Consider the following 20,569-nt stretch of genomic DNA (forward strand, 5'->3'; position numbering starts at 1 on the left):
GTTGAATTGCCTGTGAATAGATTTTCTGAAGCCACAGGGAGAACATGCAAACTCCACACATAAAGGACCCAGCCAGAATTGAACCAGGAACCTTCTTGCTGTGAGGCAAAGGTGCTGACCGCTGCACTGCTATGCTGCCCTATTAAAAACCATTTTGGGGTAATTAGGTTAGGTCACACTTATATCTTACATTTAGCTCAAGGGGAAAAACAATGTACATGTGCTGCTTCTATAAATGTTTCAAAATATCAGTTAATAAATACTGTGTCTTTAATGTTTTAAATCATCACTGGTGCCGAACAGCGCCACCAGCTGGTCTTCATATTGGGAGATGTTCCTCTTCATGATGTCCATGCAGGGTCCCAGCAAACGCTCAAAAGCCTGGATGTCAATTACTGGAAGGAGAAGACTCATTTTATACATCATTTCTCGTCAGGACATTATTCCATCAGAAAGCTGGAGTCATGCTGACTCACACACTTGTCATAAACTGAAACAGGATATTATAAGAAATCATCTGGTTTCCTAAATTGTAGTAATCTGCAAACGTGTGTTTTGAGTTATGCTCTCAACACAAAATGTTTCTTCTACGTGCTGTTCGTGCTCAAAATTGGCCTAAATATTTACTTAATTCTTTGATCAAATAAATTATGAATACCTTAACTCAATTATGCTAACATTAGACTGCATGTTTCTTTGTGTGTTCATTGTGTGTTATCAGCATTCTGCAGCCTAAACTCGGCATCACATATATATAGTGTCCATCAACACTGAATGTGCAGATGTGAAGCTTGTGTTTCTCTTGTCATACGTACCTAAACATTTGGTTTCTCCAACAGCATAAACTGATGCTGCACGAGGTTTGTTGGTGACCAGTGCCAGCTCCCCAAAATACTGCCCTCTGGAGCATCGAGCCACCTCCACCTCTGTGTTGTCCTGCTGGCCCGCCTTTGTCTGCAACACACACAGAGAAACCTGTCACATCATTTCACAGACTGAACTGATGACAGATGACAGCAGTGTTACTTACTTTGCTTCTGATCATAATCTTCACCTCTCCTGATTCCACAATGTAGAAGCAATCAGCCTTCTCACCCTGCAGGTAAAGAAAGAATTACACGTCTTACTGTTCTTTGTATGAAAACAATCACAGATGAAACAAGCTCAAACTCTGTAGCACCTGTGTAATGATGCGCTCTTCATCTTTGAACGCCCGCGCTCCCAAAACGTCCACAATCTTCATTCTCTCAGACAGCTAAGCAGAAGGACAGAATACATTATGAGTGGGTTTTAAATCCTGTGTTTATATATTATTCTGTTACAAACCTCAAGAGACTTGAGGAGGGGAACACACTCAATGAAGGCCTCGTACATCCTCCTCTTCTTTGCATTATTTTTTACTATCAGTCTGTGAAACGTGGCTCGATCCTGAAACAGCAGCAAATAAACTAGCAGCTTGTTTCACACACACACACACACAGATACTGTATGATGCAGCATGGCGGTCAGAGGTCACCATCCTGCGTCAGACTTACCAGCCCCCACAGGGCGCCATCCTGCGTTGCAACAATGGTGGCAGCCCGTGGCGTGTTGTACATTAAAGCCAGCTCTCCAAAACTCCCCTTGTTGTCGTACTTTCCAACACACACACTCGCACCATCCTTCTGCACAAAGATATCATACACACCTCTGGAAATGACAGCGAGGGAGCAATGTGAGCCCGTCACAGAGCATCTTTAAACAGGAAAGACAACTGAGATCTCTCTCTCTCACTTCTCTATGACGTAGAAGTTGTCTCCGTCGTCTCCTTGGTCTATGATGTGCTCCTGAGGTTTGACCAACACCTCGAACATGGCATCCAAAACCTCAGAGAACTGCTCCTGGAGGACATCAAACAAAGGTGGACAAGTTCTAAGTGTTAAGTATATGCAGTGTGATACAATACATTTCTCAGAGCTGTGATGGCCCCTGTCCCTTAAGCTTTACATTTAAATTTAGTTAACCTTAACCTTGTTGAGTTTTGTGTAGCTCTGACTGCTCATTTAAACTGCTGTGTACCTGCTCCAGTGTTTTAAACAGTAAAATGTCCCTGCATGCGTCCTGAAGCCGCCGGCGCTGCTCATCTGTTTTTGGATGTACGACCCGAGGCTCTGTGTCATCATCCTCATCATCATCTGGGTTGTACGCCTCTGCACACACTGCAGGAGGACAAACACATTTAAAAACAGACTGCAGCCATGTGTCACCATTCATTCCTGTTCATATTACACATATTGTCCAGTCACTGACCTGAAACTCTGCGGCTGTATTTACCAGTGGTGGACTCTGCAGGGAGAGACAGGACAATACAATAACTTCACTGTTAACACTGCTGTGAAAGGCTTGTTCCTGTGATGTAATAATAATACTCACTAACAGTGTCCTCCTCCTCCTCCTCCTCTTCCTCTTCATCGTCTTTGTTGGGTGTGTTAGAACTCGTTTGAAAAGTGACTCCTTTCCGTGCAGGTTTGCTGTTTCGTTTCTTGAGCCGCTGTTCCTTTTTCTGGCTTTCCAGGACACGTGTGAAATGCTGCACTGCAAATTCTACCAGATTAGGAGGCCTGCGACGGAGCACCTCCACTGTGTATCCCTGCAGCAGCTCTTTCAAACCAGCAGGTATCTCCACAGCACTCATCCTTCAGGCTCAGAGGTCAGGAGCTGAACTCAGGAAAAAAACAAACTCTACACGACCTTAGTTTCCTCTAAAATCACTTTTTAATACCTGGAATATATATATATAGCTTCAGCAGCAATATGTCCCACAGATGTGAAACTTTCTGACAGGACAGTGGAGCAAAGGGACTCCTCCTCCTCCTCCTCCTCTCACACTGTATTGATTTCTTTATTTGGCACAGCCTGATGGAAAGTATCGACCACAGCACATGTAATTAAAGGTTTTCTGATGGTTTACGCCTCAGATCCTGATGATTTGACAAAGAAACAACACATGGAGAGCGCTTTGAAGTGTTTATCCTGGTTGGTGTTTGACTTCTGCAAAAGCAGACAGTCATTTAAAGGGTTAAAAACAACAGTAAAAGGAGGAGGATGGTTGGAGACTCATCCATGAATCTCCAAGCTGCCGGAGACAAAAAGAGAAAATGATGTGAATAATGTTGATCTCACCCCAGTAGCCTGCCCAGTGCAGACATGTCACTACAACCAAATCTGGATTCTATTTTTTTCTTATTTCTTATTTTAAAGTTTGAAGTTTCCTGAAAAAAAATTTGAACATGTTGTCGGCTCATCCAGGTTCCCCATGGTTTGTACTGATGTGCTAGTTTTTATGTTCCTCTCCTCTCTCTAACCTGCAGCATTAATGCTGATTGGTGGGCAGAGCCTGCCCAAGTATTGGAGCTGACCAATCAGAGCAGAGCTGATTCATAGGACGTATACACTGAAGGATTATGGGTCATGTTGGTGCTCTGACAGAGTTTTGAACCTGGTTATAATGCTCCTTATTTGATACATTATTTAGGATTGATTTGATTTTAGGTTATTTGTTTATAAAATATAATATATAATACTGTCATGGGACTGGACAACATAATCTTCTGCTGTTTCCTGAACTGATACGAAAGCACAGGCAAGTCACCAATACTATGGATATTTTAAATAATTAAAGTCTATTTTATTTAAAAGCTTCAAACGTCATTTCGCCCTTACTGCTATCTTTTCAGGATAAATAAGACTGTGGGGTTGTTTAATTGTATTAATAGGTCAGACATTGGGTATATAACAAATAGCTCTCCATAAGCCCTGCACCTCAGTCACTTTATACCAGCTTTAATAAGCTCAGCTCATCCATGCACTGGACTGTTTTGTACTGTTTATTTTTGTATTTTTATTCTGACTTTGACGTAAGCTATTGAGTTTAATGCTGTTTTTGACGAAGCAGAATTAGCAAATATATATATATATACATATTAGAAGAACATAACTTTGTATATTTGAAGACATTTTATGTTAAAATCAAAATTACACTCAGTCCCTCCTTATGACCCCTGAAGCTGACAGATTAACAAGCATCCAGAAAGAGAACAGTTCGGAAGTTCAGACACATTTTATTCTGTATAATCTGAAACATGATCCTTTATTATTAGGCTCTATGTTAAATGTCATAACCTAGAATCTAGAAATGAGGACAGAACAGAAAAGTTGTTTAATTTTAACAACTGTATGGTGATGAACTTGGTCTCTATGTAAGCAATAGTTGTCAATCAATAAGATGCATTAACATCAACAGCTGCATTGTTTGTACATTTTTTGGTAAATTAGAACCAAGTGAGTGTAATCTCTATAGATGGGCCCTGCTTTGTATTCACTTTACATACTGACATTCACCCTTTATTATGACTCATCTTGCAATTTCACATTGGACAGAGTGTGCCGTTAGTGTCGCTGCTCAGAGTGGAGCGTGACCCTACAGGCTGCAGAAAGTTTAAAAGTGTGTATTGCTTGAGAGACTGAACACACACAGAACAAAACAAATGCACCTTTTCCCTGATAAGTACAACAAAAGGTAAGGCACAATGTGTCCAGTTCACTCCTTATAAAAAAAAAACACAATAAAAGAAAATCAAAAAACTAAAAGAAACGGAGTGAGAACATTCGACATTTGTCTGTGTGTGTGTGTGTGTGTGTACTGGCATCACAACGTCTCTACACTGAAACATCAGCAGGACTGAATGAACTATACAGTACCATAATGTCTCAAACATAATCATGTACATAATTGGAAAATCTTTTCATAGTATAGATTCTTCTCTATGTGTGCGTGTGTGTGTGTGTGCGCACGGTCGTGGCATTCACAGACGAGGCAACGCTCGCCGAGCCTCCATCACAGGTCCGGTGCTAACCAGTTAAGGAACTTCATTGCGAGCTCAAATCCTAAGAAACAAGCCTGAGGACAAAATATAAAGAAACACACAGTTTGTTTTTGTTTACCAGTAATTAACCTTCATGTTTTCTGTTTTCAGAGCTAAGGAAGCTGCTTCTCTATTGAGTTTTGAAACAAATTTGTGCATCTATGCAGAAGCTGCCACACATGTGAATGGCTGCATTTTTTGCAGTGTGTTTTTTAAATATATACACACCTGTAACTATGAGCTGTTATTTGCAATTAGTGAATCCTTCATATACAGAGAGAAGGTCCTTCCACACCCCACCATGTTTGTAAATTAGTCCAAAATGGACAAACACTAACTCTAAAGTGCTTATGTCCATAGGGGGGGACATTCAAACCCTGCACTTTGGTCCTTTAAATAAAAATCATTTTATTAAATAAAATAAAGTATCTGTTTTTTGTTGAATAATACTGGAGGACTACTTATAGAGAATGTGTTTTCTTTACATTATATTCCATATGTGATGTGCTGACACACTTACTGCGTTTGCAGGAAAAGCTCTAAGCATGACAGCGGTGAAGCCTTTATACAGAGAGCCCACACCCTCCTCCCTGATCAGCTCCCGCAGAACGTCTCTGAAACCGTTGGGATACTTTCCTTCAGGAGCTGGGGGAAAAAATAAATCATTAACTCCGTCACAGAGATAGTCATCGACTGGATCCCGTAGCATACCCAGCACACTGTAAAAAAGTTGCAAAAAGCAAACCTGTTTGGAAACGAGACTTGAGTACATCAGGTGGAATCGCGACAGCCCAGTTGAAGATTCCAGCCATTCCACCAGCGAACAGAACACTGGGAACACTGAGCTCATTAGGGCTGCAGAGAGAAGACAACAGCTTTGTGTTTTATTTTTGTTTTTTGTTTTTAGAACAGCTGTAAACATTGTGAGGAAGAATAGACATTCACTTTTTTCCTGCAGGTGTGAGGATGTTCTTCAGCCACTCATAAGACATGAAGTACATTCCACTCGCTGGCACATCTGCATTAAAAAACAAAAAACAAAAGTAATGTGTGTTTGTTCGCACACAAAGCGGCTTAGTGAGCAAATCCAAATGTAAACACACACTTAATGATTTAACATTAAAATGTTTAAGTCACCTCTCATGAGAGTCAGAGCGGTGCCTTTGTAGATCCCCCTGATTCCAGACTCTCTGTACAGCTGTTTGACACAGTCCATCGGCCCTGCATACTGTACTTTTCCTGTCGCCGCCTGAATCTGAAAACAAACAACAGCAGTGCATTATTTCACATTGCAGGATTCTTCCAAACAATAATCTCTGCAACATGCAAAGAAATGAAGCATCTGTTATAGAAGTAGTCTGATCTACTGATCGGAACTAACTGACATTGATTATATCCTGGCTATCCACACACAGAATGACCTCTGACCTGCAGGAGACATTTGATGCGCTCTCCGGGAGCCATGATGGCCGTGGTAAACACACCAGACAACATCCCCGCAGCAAACAGCTGTGGATACCTTTAGGAGCAAAAAATGAAAAAAAAAGAATCACCCACAGGGAGTCTGAAATGCGGAAGTAATAACACAGTAGAACAATCACCTACGTAAGGATATCATCAGGAGTTTTCTGTTGTAGCTTCTTCCCCAGTCCGAATCCAAAGAAACAGACAGCAAACATGGGAGTAACGCCAATGATCGGGGCTGCCATCCCCTTATAGAGGCCTTTGACACCCTGTGAGGATGGCAAGGATGATGAAGGGAACTCAGTGTGAGTAAGAAAACTGGTATCTCTCATAGATCACAAGTGGAGACATTCTCACCTCTTTGGCCAAAGTCTTTTTAAAACAATCAATGGTTCCAGCATAAAGGAGGCTCTCTCCAGGTTTGGGTTTAGGCTGAGTCTGTAAACGCACCTGAGAGGAACAAAGATAAATAAATTAGTTCCTGATCTGTAATTAGCCATGCTTTGTAGAGTTGTCTCTTTTGTCTTTTGACAGTGTGGTGTCACAGATTTCAGATATTTATTTTAAATTCTGCTGTAGTAATATGAAGTGTGGTTACATTCCAAAACAAAATGGGATTTTTAATACATAGTGTTATGTTGTTGTTGTTGTGTTGTTACAGTATACATAATAAAAAAACACAAGTTTAATTTTTTTTTCCTGCTGAATGTCACATAATCAATATCTGACAGTGTCGCCAGTCCAGACCTGTTAAGCTGCATTGAATCAATACTGTGACATTCCTTCGTTCAGGTGATGTCTGAGCAGGAGGCCTCACAGCAGCACTGAGCTGACTCATGTAAACGCCTGAATGTGGGTCAAAGGGCTGCAGCAGCGACTCTGCCCTAACACTAAGACATTGAACACAGCAGTATGTTCCAACCAAAAAGGCTCACAGCAAATGTCTGACATATATATGTTGGTTGTGGGTCAGGTGTATGCTGTGACACCAGGTGCACTCTGCCTATTGTTTCCTGGCGTGACACTGTGACATAAATCCAGACACACAACGTGCATTATTTACTTTAATGGTGTCGAGTGGATGTCCGGCGAAGACGAGGCAGACCCCTCCAAAGCCTCCAGCGAAGAAGTTCTTCATCGGACTGATCGGCTGCGGCTGTTTGGACATGTTTACTTTCCGCTGTGCAGAAAGAATAAAATGAAACCGAGAAGGAGCCGAGACCCTGCGAGGAAAAGTTCACGGAACATCTAACAACATCTTACCTGGTCGGCTTTCCCTCAGAGAAATGTGCTTGTGCACTGCTGTCACTGGTCTGCTGCTGGACCTTTCACCCACTTATTTACCCGGACCTTTCTGACTGCAACACAGCAGCGACGCGTCCGTCTCTGCTTGCTGTCCGGGTGGAAACCTTCGACGAGCGAAATAAATATAATAATATTATAATAATAATATTAATAAATATTTTAAATAAAAATGAAAATAACTGTAACTAGGCAATCAACCTACCGTATTCTTCTTCACCCTCTTTCTTCTTCTTCTTCTTCTTCCGTATGTTTTTTGGCGCAGCGTATCTTCAGCATACATTGACCGTTTTCAGCCATTCAACTATCAAAATGTTCATTTCACAGGGCATATTCCGGGTCAACTTCAAGTTTTTTTCAAAGGGCATTTCCTGAAGAAAATGCAAGTTTGATTGCTGCAGCTGAAGCATTGCTTTGAATGCTGATGTGAAGGATTGCTCTGAATTGCTGAAGAATCAGAGCAATTCAGAGCTTTGTGTGCCTCTGTGTCACCATGGTAACAGCAGAGGAGACCTCAAAAACCACTCCAACTTTGAGCGCCTGGAGTGCGGAAACGATTCAGAATTAGAAAATTCTTAATACAAGTCTGATAGAGCAGCATCTAATGAGCGTTTGAAGACTAAAATGGAGTCTGTAGCTTGAAATTTGTAGGAGGAGATACATTTGGCAGATGACCCTCATTGAAGGGCTCTCTCATAGACTTCAATGTTAAATGGCTTTTGAATTTTTATTAATATTTTGAAAACGAAACATATTTGAACAAATCTTAATACAAGTTTAATAGGTTTCTGTAGCTGAAAGCATGTGGAACTAGTTACATGTGAAAGTTGAAGGTGGTTTTGAAGGCTCCTCTATAGACTCCCATATTAAAAATGACGCTGAAATTGCTTAATATTTGAAAACTATACTTTTTTGAAAAAACTTGAAACTTGTTGACCCAGAATGTCACCCCTCTGTGAGATGAACATTTTGATAGTTGAATGGCTGAAATCGGTCAATGTATGCTGAAGATACGCTGCGCCAAAAAACGTACGGAAGAATAAAAAGAAGAAGAAAGAGGGTGAAGAACAATAGTTTGCCTAGCAGCAATCAAACTAATAAAAATCAGTTAATGGATAATCCATTTTTATATAAGCAAGACCGTATAAAGAATATACTTATTTTTTAAAAAATGAATGAAGTACATAGATTTTTCTTTGAGTAAATTATTATTAAAAAAAGCTAATCGCAAAGGGAACACTTTGCCTATTTACTCTGTCACAACAGACAACTGACAGCTTTCACTGTTAAAATATAGCTTTATTAGTTTTATTTTAACACAGTCGCAGCATTTTAGCAGACACTGTTAATCATGGAGATGTGCTCTCACATACACACTGTAAACAGACACACACTTGATGAAGAATGAACACTGGGACAAGTAAAATCTGGCTTCATTTAAGAATTTTGTCACCCACAGATGAGCCATGCCAGGAACAGAACAAAAAAAAACACAGATAAAGTGTGACAGGAGAACAACAGTCACTACATGATCAGGAAAATGAGTAAAGGAACTTTTTGTTGTTAAAGTATTAAGGAGAAACCACAAGGAGATAAAACAAATAAATGCCCTGTACTTTCTCTCCTTTTTCAGCAGGAACATGAGATTATAACTGTAAAATGAACAATACTGACTAAAGTATTATCGCTGCTAATAACTGCACTCTTCCTGTCCATAAAGACACAGCTCACATCAGCCAAGACAGTATATTACAGCAAGGTGGTGGGTGTAAAGCCTTATTGCAGCACAGTTAGCTTGAATCTGTATATTAATGACTCCTGCTCAAGGAGATTTGCATTTGCAAGTACAGAGCGATTATTTTCAAATGTTAAGATGCAAAAAGTACCAGACTAAGACAACTGCAGAGACAGCCACAGGACAGACTCAATATGCAGCAGCAAGTTACTCAGCTAAAAGCTTAGTAGTGATAACACATGAGTCAGAGTGTGCTTTTCCTCACTACAAGTATGTTCTACTTTAATTGTAATAATTAACAATGAGGGGATGAATGGAAGAGGAAATCACTTTTAAGATCTCAGAATCCAAAAGAGATAATAATGCTCTCAGTAACACACAGTAGTATGGTCCCACTAAAAGGGAAGCACGCAAAGGTTCAAAGTTTCTTAGTGATAAAATAATGGCACTGACACAGAGATTGTAACTACACATTTACATTCCTTTAACAAATCTTTCTTTGAGATAAATTTGGTTAAAGTTAGTTTGGTTAGAATAAGATGTATCAATTTCAAGATATGTTTAAGTCCATGCAGTTAGTCCATGTAAAGGTCGTTATTGCTAAGAATTCACTTTAAGGACAGACATTGTAGATTTGTTGTGTGTTTGTTAATCGCAACAAAAAAGATTTTGATTTTTCAAATAAGGGAACTGCTACGAAAACAGCACAGACTTCCATGAGAAACATGCTGCAGGTCCGGAAAAACACAAGCAAAACTGTTCTGCTTCTCTCAGAATGAGCTGGCTCAGAATACAATTTGTCCTGAAACATCAGTTCTTCCTCTTTCAAGCTTTACTGTACCTCCCTGCAGTAGACAGGGGCAGACTACAGTGTGTGAGCATCATACTGATATGGTTAGTCCTGGTTCTCACAGATCTGTGGGAACTCCTTGTAGATTTGTTGTACAATTAGCTTATCCATCTGTTTTGCTGTAGCGCTCCCTTCATCCTCTCCTGGATCTTCCTCCTCCCTGAGAATCCTCTGCAGCGCCCCCTGCAGGTCAGACAGGCGGTGCTGGTGCTCGAGGTAGTCCGTCGAGCGCATTATGGAGTGCATGAGGGAGAGATACTCCATCCGCAGCTACACAGGGATGTAAAGAGACAAAGTCGGAAACTGCTGTTACAGCAGGTATTATTAGCGGACTAAATAACACACTGGGTCACCATGTATGAGTATGTCGCTGTCTCACCTTGTCTCCAGGTGAAAGGTCAGATATTTGTCTAACAGCGATGTCGATCATCACCATCATGTCAGTGCGGTAGAAGATGTCAGCGGTCTCTTGGCTGGCAAAAACATCCTGCAGAAACTTAAGCACCGAGTGCGGTGCAGGCGGGGTGTGTTTGAACATACACACAGGGTCATCTGAACAGGAGAGGAGCAGATAAAAGTTGTTTTTTTTTTTTTTTTTTAAATCAAGCATAAAAGTAAGCCGACTCTGAAAAATAGGAAACATGATGGTAACCTACCGCCTCTGTTTAGAAGCAGCAGCACTTTCTCTGTTAGGACCTTCACGTTTTTCTGCTTCAGCTCCTGCATAATCACATTGTTGCTCGGTGCTGGTTGAGACAGACGAAATACATACATTTAATACAAATAAGTATTCTGCTGTTCTGCTAGAGATGTTGTTTTGTCCCCACGTGTGAAAATCTCTTTTATACATTAAAACAATGCAATTATTTAACCAAAATAAATAAGATGATGAGGAGAGGGGAGTTTGGTCTTCATAATCCTTTTCACTTTTGCTTTTACTCACACTTCTTATCAAAAGAAGGTTTGAACGGTGTTACTCTCACCTGTATGGTGCAGGTTGAATGACAGCACGAGGTTCAGAAAGATGTCAGGCAGCTGCTCTGTGGGATCAGAGGGAAGTCCGTCCTCCACCACACCCAGCAGGAAGCTAACAAAGTCGGCATTCAAGTGTTCTGAAAACAGGGAGGGTCAGGATTACCACTGCACCTTTAAAATCATCTAATAACCTGCCAGGTAAGGAAAGCCCAACAGGTTAAACAGCAGACATACCATAGTGATGATATGGAACCTGCTCGCCCATTGAGAATATCATAGTTAGCACCAGAGCTGTGTAACACATCTTCTGGTGTTCTGGTGGGAAAACACAGAAGGAAAAAAAACATAAAATCAAACTTTTAACACAGGTAATGATAGTAAACAGAGCCACGACGACACCTCTTCACCTTGTGTGTCAGTCTGAAGGTCTCTGGCCAGCTCCATGGGGAGGATGGAGTTGAGAAGACTGGAAATGAGAGCGGCATCCAGGCTGCACATTGCCCCAAACACTTTGAGGAGCAGCAGCCGCAAAGACACACGATGCTCCTGCACAATATACAGCAACAGTGTGTGAGTCCTGACCAGATACACACACACACACAGCATGTATAGTAACATGTTCTGAAGTGAGTCAAAAAAATTATATCTCACCATCTGATAATATGACACCAGGGACAGCACATTCTCATAGTCATTGGCTTTGCACATCCTCTTACACACCTCTGGATCAGCGTCAGTCTGAGGACACAAAACAGCAATGATATAATCACATCATAACTACGTGATTTCATAATCCCTGAACAGTCAGTCTCTGCACACAGAACATGATTTAGCAGCCCATTAACGACTCATCAGAACATCCCCAGCCTGATGTGAGTTTTGGTCAGGACCGACTGCCAACAAAGAATACTCAGCAGCCTGAAAGACTTCCAGATTCAGTCCTTAACAGCCCACAGTTGGATTTGTAGAGTCGCCTGAGCTGCTCTGATCCTATCAGACACGTCTAGTATTTACAACACAACATCTGGTCGGGTCCTGGATTCACATCGCAGATTCATCCCAGACAACATGTTCATGGTATTATCATGATATTAAATCCATATTATCATCTCAGTGCCCTAGTATACTTTGCTGCTCCCACTGAAACTCTGGTTGTAGTATTGTGTTTTGCTGATATATTCCGGGTGTTAAGTGTATTGTGCTGTTTGTGTGTTTGCTACTTTACTGCCTTAACACTTTGATTGTGAAGTGACATTTAGTTGTGTGGCACAGTGAGACAGACTCTCTGCAGACTATTTCAGTATCATACCAGTATCTTCAGCAGCTCTTCCAGGTAGCAGGCGATAAGAGCGTGGTCCTCATGGAGCGCCCAGCTACGCTGTTGGGAGTCATCACGGTGACGGGCGAGGTCACCAAAGATCACCTCCAGTCGCTGTTCATCATGACACACTTGGCCCTGTGGCAGTGCTGCACTTAAGTCCTGCAGAAACAAAACAATGTCACACACCAACCTCTGTTCCAGCTTTGGAATAGAAAATAATTTTCTTTTCACACACCACTGTAATTCACATTCTAATCTAAGTCAAGCACATACAGCCTGTGCTAATGTAACTTTGGCCACTAGGAGGCAGTGCAACAAGCTGTTAACGCAGGAGTGACACTTTAATGTAAAATTATGTTGATTACTAATGTCTGATTATTTTGTATTTAACTCCTGTATGTGCCTCTTTAGATCATAAATGCATCACTGTGTTAGAAATGAGCTTAGTCGTAGTATCTGTAGCCATCCACCCAGAATCTTCCCAGTTTCCAATGATGCCTTCCTAGAGGGTTCTGTATAAGAAACCATCTGACCTGCCAGGTGAGCTTTATATATAAAGCACACTGCAAGCGTCTAACTAGAAAACAAACTATTTCAAGCCCTTTAATTGGATAAGCAGGGTTACTATGTGCACACTTGACACTATGTAAACACAAGATGATTTGGGGTTACATTACAAACTCCCTACTATCAACCAGCTGCCACCCTGAGAAAGAAACAGAAATACTTTCCAGTTCATTTAAAGCCTGATGCGACACTGTGAAGCATGTCTTTAAAAATAAGCGTGTGATACTGTGTGTACTGTTCCCTGTGTTTCAAAATGACTCTGAGAAATGTTAGCTATATGCAGACTAAGCTGTAATACTAAACGGTGTTGATACTGCTTTAAACTGGCCAGGCTCCAAGATGCTGAATCCACATGATGTAACGAAAGCAAATCTGACCTTGCTCTCCACCAGTGAGAGAAGAACCTGCTCCAAAGCAGACGATGCTTTAGGTAAAGCAGTCTGCAGATGGCCAACCACCACACCAACAGCAACCCGCGACAGCTCGTAACTCAAGCCTGTGTTCTTCCGTACGAGCTCAATCAGTTCAGCTCCAATAGTCATGGGAACAGGCTCAGAGGTAGTAGGGCTGCCAGGAGGGCTTTCAGCAACAGATGGGGGGGCAACAGGCCATTCAGTCTCTGGCTGCTCCTCCACAGAGAGCTGTAAAGAAGCAGAGGCCTGGGTGGGCTGGGGAGGCTGTGGTGCCGGGCTTTTCTTTGCAGGAGCTGGCTGAGGCGGGGAGTCTGAGGGCAACAGGTCTGGAGGCGGCGCAGTGGGTTTCACACGGGATGGCACAGGAGGAGGAGGAGTGCTGGAAACACTTGGCAAGCTGACATCAGAGGACACCAGAGAGTGGGAGGAGCCAGTCTCTAGGGAGGTGGTGCTGATCGAGAGAGAGGGAGCAGGGGACGGAGGGAGAGAGGACACTCTGGAGGGGACCTCCGGCTCTGCTGAGAGAGACAGAGCTCCAGTTACAGAGAGGAGAGAGTGAACAGGAATGACCTGACTAAGAATAGAGTGTTTGTGAAGCAGAGAGCTGCAGAAGGTATCATCAGCAAAAACAGATCTGAACTGTGGTATAGGGTTGAATTTGTAGGTTATATCAGAACAGCACATGCTGCTGCCGTGCACTAACCTGGACGCCGGTTGTTTCTCTGTTTTTCAGGTGGAGGTGGAGTGATGGGAGCAGCCCGCCGAGCCTGAGGTGGCACCTGCAAGAAAGGGGCACAGGCAGGGCTGGATTAGCAAATCCTCTGAGACACACAGTAAACTGCTTCGGCTGCATTCATTGATTGTTTGTCTTCGAAAGGTCAGATCTTTATTTATTCCTATGAAACACACTAAAAATATACTGAAACAATGTGAAAAACTAAATGCTGTGTATTCATTCTGCTTAACTGTCAATGTTTAATACTGCCATACCAAACTATGTTCATTAAAACACAACAGAAATACCAAACAAGGAATTAACCTCAAACTTTCTGCATAAATACAAAACAAGTTGAACTACACATGCATGTAATAACAGCTGTATAACTCATCTCCTTCTTTTTAGGCCACCGATTTGTGTCAGTCCTTGTAGTTGGCATTAGTGCACAAAACTACAGCAAAAAAGTGCATGAATAGAATTTAAATATATTTATCTATTTATTGAATTTATTTAAAGATCAGAAAAACATCCTGTAAACCAGCAAGACAAATTCAAACAGTGTAGGTATACATGTGGATCCAAAGCAGATCCATCTGAGTTTTAGTTCTGGTTTTAGTTTAAGAGTCTGTTACCTGGTAGAAACCCTGTTCTCCTTGCATATTGTCCATGCTTCCTGATAGTGGCACACTTCCCTGCCGTCCATACTCTCGGTTAAGGCCATTGGGCGGAGGAGGGGTTTGACTGAGGGATATTTCACTGTTGGATGATGGAAGGCCTTGTTTGTGACCGGAGGAAGAGGAACTTCGCCGGGCCAGAGTTTCCTTTCTGTGATGGATCAGCTTTCTGAGAGAGACAGAGAATACAGCAATGATTCACATGTAGAACGTCAGAACCATTGCCATAATTATATAGTGCACTCACTGTAGAACATCTCGCTGTTCAAGATTGTATTTGCCTCCATTTTTTAAGGCCACATTGTGGATTCCCTCGATCGCTCTGTCAATAGACTGTAGAACCTCATCCTGCTCTGGAGCCTAGCAAAGAAACAGAGAGAAGAATAAAAGGAGCACAGAAGTTAAATATTCATTAACATGGAAGCATGCAAAATTATTAATCTTTAAACAAAATAAAGACTAAATGATGGCTCGGGGACAGACGTGACTCCAGGCTGAGATAAACTAGGACAGTTATCTAACAAAAACAGCCTGTTAACCAGAGTCACAGTGCTCAGTGAGGCTTCACATTCATGCTCATTAAACCTCCAACAGCCACATGTCTTAACTACAGGACTGAGGATTCCTCTGCTGCCAGACACTCTGTGATACACACTAACATATACATGCTCTGACTAGTTCTCTGTACGTCTGAATCCTTGGGACTGAGATCATGTGGGTGTGACTGAGAGAAAAGCTCTGTGGAAGGGAGCAGCTACTTATTATACAATAAAAGGCTGCGTCTTGAATACAAAGTCACAGAAGCAAAATATCTGAATCTGAGTTGAAACAATGACTCTGTGGCCTGTCCTTGGCCCTCTGTTCTGTCTTTCTCCTGTCATGTCCCATCCCTCCTTTGCCTTCCTTCCTGTCCCATCCTGTATCTCCTCTCTGTCGCAGTCAGCAGCTGCAGTGCAGAGCAGGCCATGTCCCCATCACATGAAGCAGCCTTCCCAATAATTCATGGGCTCTTCCGCAAGCATGCATCTTCCCCCTGATAATAATCAGCAGTCAGCTTCAACACGGCCTATACAAGCAGCACGCAGGATCTGTCCCTCTCGATTCCATCAGTTCAAACACTTCAGTGGATCTCACTTCACCCCAGGGTGCAGCAGCGTATACAGTGTCCGCTTCTGTTCATTCGTTGAAACAGAAGAAAAGCAGAGGGACAGAAAAAGTCGTGTTTACCTGGATCTTTTCGATGTATGAGGCGGGGATGTAGCCGGTCTCCCCCGAGCTGCAGCGGGACCCCAGCCACCAGTGTTTGTTGCTCCTCTCCAGGATTAGGAAGCTTTCTCCGGCCGCGAAGTGCAGCGAGTTGGGCTCCGCAGATCGGAAAGCGTACAGAGACCGGTACATACTTTTAATATCACTTTGACTCGTCAAAATGACCAAAAAACAGTCGGTGAAACGTTGTCTGAAGATATAGAGAGCCCGGGTGGAAATATCTGGAGGTGATTTAAAGAGGCTATGAAGGCATGGCCACGGTGGATCACTGCTGTCTATTTACAATGTAGCTGCGATCATCTGACCTGACTGTTACCAGCAGACACCGCAGGGGCGCTGTTACACGCAGGGCACGCCCCCCAGGCATTTTAATCGAAAGCAGAGCAGGTATTCGATTACTACCCAAAAAAAGATGGAAAAACGAAAGAAAAAACTGTTTAAATAAACTCAAATGACAATTTAAGCTTCACGTTTACTCAGGGATTAGCGAAATACAAGATAACTTACCAATTTTTCCCTTAATCTACACATTTTCAGCGAGCTACTAGCGAGGGCTGCAGTTTAGTCTACTAGCGTTTTTTTATTTTTTTATTTATTTTTTATTTTTTTAGTCTACTAGCGTTGCATTTACTGCATATAGAAAACGTTTTCTTTAGTCGGAAATACGATATTACAATTTTAGGGTAATATACTGCAGTTTCCTGTGAGTAATGCACATAAAAACATCACCTCTGAACTCTTTGTATAAATGTGTTCGATTTATCATTACACAATACCGGAAACAAGAGTCTGGTGTCACACTGAATTTCTTCCCCCCGTCTCTCCAGCCCCTGTCAACATGGCTAGTGCGGTGTGCGCCCGATTTCTCCTTCAGAGATCATCACGGGGCTTTCTGTTCTCCTCCAGGGCAGCGCCCGCTTTCTCCAGGTTTGTTACGGTGAAGTATTTAAGATACAGATTTAAAAAAAAAATCGCTTAAATAACTGCCCTATATTTTGACCTCTCTCTCCTCTGTACGTGTGAAACCTTGAAGAGGATGAAATGTTTTTGTTATGAAACACCTACACGTGAATTATTAGTAGTTTTAGACAATTTATGATGCAAATAAATGATAAATATCATTTATTTTATGATCCAGGTGAAGGCATACCACAAATAACTTTTATTAAGATTAAGATTAAGAAACCTTTATTAGTCCCACAATGGAGAAATTGCATATTATTTGCTAAAAGTTAAATTATTAATTATTACTAATCTATTACATAAGTACAAATTGACATTTACTGTCATGATGACATGATCTTTGACATGACATGAAGAATATGTTTCAGTTTTCACTCCTTTCAGCTATCTTAGAAATTACCATGGATTTATGTCATGCAACACAGTAGACACTGCTTTTCTTGTTATAGTTACAATGACCTTTAAAGTAATGAAAACAGAGAATGTTGCCACCACAAGATGATTATCTTACGTATAGTGGATTAGTGACAATGGCATACAATGACAAAACTGTTGTATTTACTCATACTGCTTTGGTTCATATTGATCTGTTTGGATGTCTTCATGTCCTGGGTACAGTACAACCATTTAGCCACATTCTACTTCTATACATACATCCATTTAGGGATAAAGTCTGTCTCCGACTTAGTACATGGATATTATTTGGTTCATTTGTGGTCGGGGCGTTGGGTTATAATGTTTATGTCTGTGAGAGGTGTTCTCTCAGTTTCCCTGAAGCTGCATCATAGAGTATCTCTGGCTCCGCCTGGAGGTGGTTGGCCTAATTCCCACTTTTTTCCAGGGCAGGTGAGCCGTTTTGTGCTCTGTTTTCAAGCTTACAAGAGTGCAGCTAACTAGAAAGTGCTGCATCTCAAAAACAAAGAATTGCTGAGGTCGATCAGATATTTGTAAGTCAGGAACAGAGGGTGACAAACAGCAGCAGCTCCTTAGACAAGCAGAATTATTTGCTTGTGGCTTGCAGAAAAAAAGCCTCAGGCTTTTAGCTGACAGCCCTGTTCGTGGGTTGGGGTGAGATTTCTGGCTTTTAAAGTGGGCCGTTTGGCAGGAGCTCTGCAGGGCTGCCTGGAACAAATCATAGTTACAGAGTCTGTTTAACACACACAGTATTAGTCAGTACTGTGTAATGTATTGACTCTAATTCACTTTCTTTGTTGTTTTGTTGCAGCCCTTTTCTGTCTCGTGCTCACAGATTGGAACCCGGTGACGATGAGATGTACCAGCGAACCACAGTGTCTGTCATGCAGAAGGAGTCAGACGGTGGGATCCTGATCAACAGCTACAGTCCTGTAGGGTTCAACATTGATGGAAACAGGGTGTGTGGGCCCTGTGCTGTGCTCCCTCCTGCTATCCTGCAGTGGAACGTGAGATTAATATCCAAGCTGTCCTCACAGCCTTATTTTATAGCATCACAGCTTCTTTATATATTTACCTGAAACACTTTTGCTTATTGTTTTAATGTGTCTCTCTGCAGGTTGGCAGTTGTAAAGACATCACAGAGGAAAGTGTTTCACTATTCTACATGCTTGAACCAAAAATAGGTACGCATTAAAGCAAGCCAACACACAGATGGCTGACAAAATGAAACAAAAGCACAAGCTCCTTTCAGACATTCAGCACTTTTTTCCAGGTGTCTGACTGCACCAGTAGCATGTCTGAATAAGCACTCTGGTCACTCTTCTGTGAAAGTTGCAGGGTTAATGTTAAACAAGTAACATTTCTAAGTCTGATCAACATGCAGTCACAGTTCCAGATGGGCACACACAAGGGTTCACAGAGTCTTTAGCTATAGGTGGATGCATGCCTTGTATTAGAAAGAACATGTTCATCACTTTTTGTTTTATCCTTTCTTTGTTCCTGAAGAGATTCTTGTGCTGGGGACAGGCTCCCGGCTTGAACGAATCAACCCCTCAGTCCTCGCTCTTCTTAGGAGCAAAGGCATTGCAGTGGAGGTGCAGGACACGGTAAACTGTTAATGATCTTAACAAATGTAAAGGCAACTAATGATAGTTAAACATTTATTGATTTAAAGAATAATTTTATCGCAGCCGAACGCCTGTGCAACCTTCAACTTTCTGACCAACGAGCGAAGAGTAGCAGCTGCCGGACTGATCCCTCCTTCTGCCAGCAGAGCCCTCGAAGTAAAGCAGGAATGAAGAAGGTTGTGATGATGAGAGAGTGACAATGACAGCTTCCAGAGACACCTAGGTTATAGGTTGAGGCATTTAAAGCAGACACTCAGTGATTTGAAGCAACCTCTGAGAAGTACTGACTTATAGCCTCATTTAAAGAACAAAAGCTTAGGGGTAGCTTTGTGTACTGCCGATGTTGGGTTTCCTTTCAGCATCTGGTTCTGCAGGAGAATGTCAGCAACCAAATCTGGATTTAGGATTGAATGTTTGGGTTGGTGAGGACAGCAGTGATGGAGAGTTAGACTGTAATAAAGTTGATCTTGTATATAAACCACTCTCCCTTGTATAAAGTAACACAGTAGATGCTGTTCGTGTGGAAAACAGTGTTAAATGTATTTTCATGTATTTCATTCAACATAAATCTTTAATGAAAGCAACTGTACGCTGTAGTTCTTCACTCTGATTTCTGATAACAGATTCCAATGTGTATATAATTCAGCTAGGTGGTGTTGGTGGTGACTGTCCTTCACTTGATAAGCCTCTTTACTCTGTAGGTCTGTCCGTCCTCTGCCGCTGACAAGCTGCCTCTGCAGCGTATGACATAATTCACTGGCTTTGTCCTTCTCACACATAAGCCCCATAGATAAGAGAATCCACAAATCCTCCACATGTCACTGTGATTCACCTCTAATCATCTGCCTCAGTACCACATGCCCAGCACCAGTCTGAACCATTAAACCTCCACCACTCACATGCAGGCTGCCATCTGATAACCTTCACCTGCCGCTGCTGAGAGACAGTCAGCTGATCGGTCTTTATAAATACAGTTCCAATCACGCTTTTTTCTTTTTTGATGATCCATATGTTGAAATATTATTTAAGCTTGAGTAAACACACATTACAGATTTATGTTAATGTATATGTCATGGTGGATAGCCTTAATATCATGAAAAAAAAGTGGTATTAAATGCATGAACATGTCGCCTGTGACTGTTTAATTAGTTCATAGCAAAACAGGACATGTTCTTTATGGGTCCTTCAACCTTTTTATGTGAACAAATAGTCTTTAAAGTAAGTTGTGTTTTAGTTGGAAAGAAAAGACCTCAAATTTATATTACATTAAATGTACATAAGTAACATTGCACCACTGTAAACATTAAAACCTAAAAACCTAGAAAAGAAAAAGAAGTTGTATTGATTGCTGATTAATTGCATTACCTTATAACAA

General features: G+C 41.7%; 4 protein-coding genes across 9 annotated transcripts; 1 reads left to right on the plus strand and 3 right to left on the minus strand.

Moving 5' to 3' along the window:
* Positions 1 to 223: 223 nt before the first annotated feature.
* prkar2ab (protein kinase, cAMP-dependent, regulatory, type II, alpha, B) lies at positions 224 to 2,674 on the minus strand. 4 transcript variants are annotated; one of them, XM_028406598.1, is made up of 10 exons: positions 2,417 to 2,674; positions 2,290 to 2,323; positions 2,143 to 2,198; positions 1,774 to 1,880; positions 1,536 to 1,689; positions 1,327 to 1,428; positions 1,181 to 1,255; positions 1,031 to 1,096; positions 816 to 954; positions 224 to 395 (listed from the first exon to the last, which is right to left on the minus strand). In XM_028406598.1, the coding sequence occupies exons 1-10, from the start codon at positions 2,672 to 2,674 to the stop codon at positions 271 to 273; spliced, it is 1,116 nt and encodes a 371-aa protein (XP_028262399.1). In that variant the 3' UTR covers positions 224 to 270. The 4 variants fall into 4 exon arrangements, with proteins under 4 accessions (XP_028262399.1, XP_028262397.1, XP_028262396.1 ...); XM_028406596.1 differs by having other exon boundaries at positions 2,059 to 2,198; XM_028406595.1 differs by having other exon boundaries at positions 2,059 to 2,198; positions 2,290 to 2,325; positions 2,413 to 2,674.
* A 1,436-nt stretch (positions 2,675 to 4,110) lies between these two features.
* On the minus strand, positions 4,111 to 7,762 carry slc25a20 (solute carrier family 25 member 20). The gene is made up of 10 exons (XM_028406606.1): positions 7,632 to 7,762; positions 7,432 to 7,548; positions 6,726 to 6,818; positions 6,510 to 6,637; positions 6,333 to 6,423; positions 6,042 to 6,159; positions 5,850 to 5,922; positions 5,650 to 5,759; positions 5,425 to 5,549; positions 4,111 to 4,939 (listed from the first exon to the last, which is right to left on the minus strand). The coding sequence occupies exons 2-10, from the start codon at positions 7,534 to 7,536 to the stop codon at positions 4,877 to 4,879; spliced, it is 906 nt and encodes a 301-aa protein (XP_028262407.1). The 5' UTR covers positions 7,537 to 7,548; positions 7,632 to 7,762; the 3' UTR covers positions 4,111 to 4,876.
* A 1,215-nt stretch (positions 7,763 to 8,977) lies between these two features.
* nckipsd (NCK interacting protein with SH3 domain) lies at positions 8,978 to 16,507 on the minus strand. Of its 2 annotated transcripts, none has more exons than XM_028406573.1 (13): positions 16,151 to 16,507; positions 15,171 to 15,283; positions 14,882 to 15,092; positions 14,235 to 14,310; positions 13,496 to 14,049; positions 12,540 to 12,710; positions 11,882 to 11,968; positions 11,638 to 11,776; positions 11,465 to 11,545; positions 11,239 to 11,367; positions 10,912 to 11,001; positions 10,635 to 10,807; positions 8,978 to 10,525 (listed from the first exon to the last, which is right to left on the minus strand). In XM_028406573.1, exons 1-13 carry the CDS (start codon positions 16,319 to 16,321, stop codon positions 10,301 to 10,303), a joined length of 2,220 nt encoding a protein of 739 aa, XP_028262374.1. In that variant the 5' UTR covers positions 16,322 to 16,507; the 3' UTR covers positions 8,978 to 10,300. The 2 variants fall into 2 exon arrangements, with proteins under 2 accessions (XP_028262374.1, XP_028262375.1); XM_028406574.1 differs by having other exon boundaries at positions 8,979 to 10,525; positions 13,496 to 14,046; positions 16,151 to 16,506.
* On the plus strand, positions 13,997 to 19,783 carry ndufaf3 (NADH:ubiquinone oxidoreductase complex assembly factor). Of its 2 annotated transcripts, XM_028406620.1 has the most exons (7): positions 13,997 to 14,144; positions 14,265 to 14,408; positions 17,017 to 17,116; positions 18,378 to 18,573; positions 18,684 to 18,750; positions 19,073 to 19,173; positions 19,258 to 19,783. In XM_028406620.1, exons 3-7 carry the CDS (start codon positions 17,028 to 17,030, stop codon positions 19,363 to 19,365), a joined length of 561 nt encoding a protein of 186 aa, XP_028262421.1. In that variant the 5' UTR covers positions 13,997 to 14,144; positions 14,265 to 14,408; positions 17,017 to 17,027; the 3' UTR covers positions 19,366 to 19,783. The 2 variants fall into 2 exon arrangements, with proteins under 2 accessions (XP_028262421.1, XP_028262422.1); XM_028406621.1 differs by lacking the exon at positions 13,997 to 14,144 and having other exon boundaries at positions 14,240 to 14,408.
* The last annotated feature ends 786 nt before the right edge of the window (positions 19,784 to 20,569 follow it).

This window comes from Parambassis ranga, chromosome 5, assembly GCF_900634625.1.
Source record: "Parambassis ranga chromosome 5, fParRan2.1, whole genome shotgun sequence".
Lineage (NCBI taxonomy): Eukaryota > Metazoa > Chordata > Actinopteri > Ambassidae > Parambassis > Parambassis ranga.

Excerpts from the sequence above, each read along its gene's own strand:
- slc25a20 (XM_028406606.1), bottom strand. The coding sequence starts at position 7,536 with ATGTCCAAACAGCCGCAGCCGATCAGTCCGATGAAGAACTTCTTCGCT. Across the intron at positions 5,923-6,041 it reads CGCTCTGACTCTCATGAGAG|ATGTGCCAGCGAGTGGAATG; the intron begins GTGACTTAAACA and ends TTTTTAATGCAG. Across the intron at positions 5,550-5,649 it reads CAAGTCTCGTTTCCAAACAG|CTCCTGAAGGAAAGTATCCC; the intron begins GTTTGCTTTTTG and ends TTTTTCCCCCAG.
- prkar2ab (XM_028406595.1), bottom strand. The coding sequence starts at position 2,674 with ATGAGTGCTGTGGAGATACCTGCTGGTTTGAAAGAGCTGCTGCAGGGA. Across the intron at positions 1,881-2,058 it reads TGTTTAAAACACTGGAGCAG|GAGCAGTTCTCTGAGGTTTT; the intron begins GTACACAGCAGT and ends GATGTCCTCCAG. Across the intron at positions 1,256-1,326 it reads CCCTCCTCAAGTCTCTTGAG|CTGTCTGAGAGAATGAAGAT; the intron begins GTTTGTAACAGA and ends CCTTCTGCTTAG.
- ndufaf3 (XM_028406620.1), top strand. The coding sequence starts at position 17,028 with ATGGCTAGTGCGGTGTGCGCCCGATTTCTCCTTCAGAGATCATCACGG. Across the intron at positions 18,574-18,683 it reads CTGCTATCCTGCAGTGGAAC|GTTGGCAGTTGTAAAGACAT; the intron begins GTGAGATTAATA and ends GTCTCTCTGCAG. Across the intron at positions 18,751-19,072 it reads CATGCTTGAACCAAAAATAG|AGATTCTTGTGCTGGGGACA; the intron begins GTACGCATTAAA and ends TTGTTCCTGAAG.
- nckipsd (XM_028406573.1), bottom strand. The coding sequence starts at position 16,321 with ATGTACCGGTCTCTGTACGCTTTCCGATCTGCGGAGCCCAACTCGCTG. Across the intron at positions 14,311-14,881 it reads GAGAACAGGGTTTCTACCAG|GTGCCACCTCAGGCTCGGCG; the intron begins GTAACAGACTCT and ends CCTTTCTTGCAG. Across the intron at positions 11,002-11,238 it reads ATTCAACCTGCACCATACAG|CACCGAGCAACAATGTGATT; the intron begins GTGAGAGTAACA and ends TGTCTCAACCAG.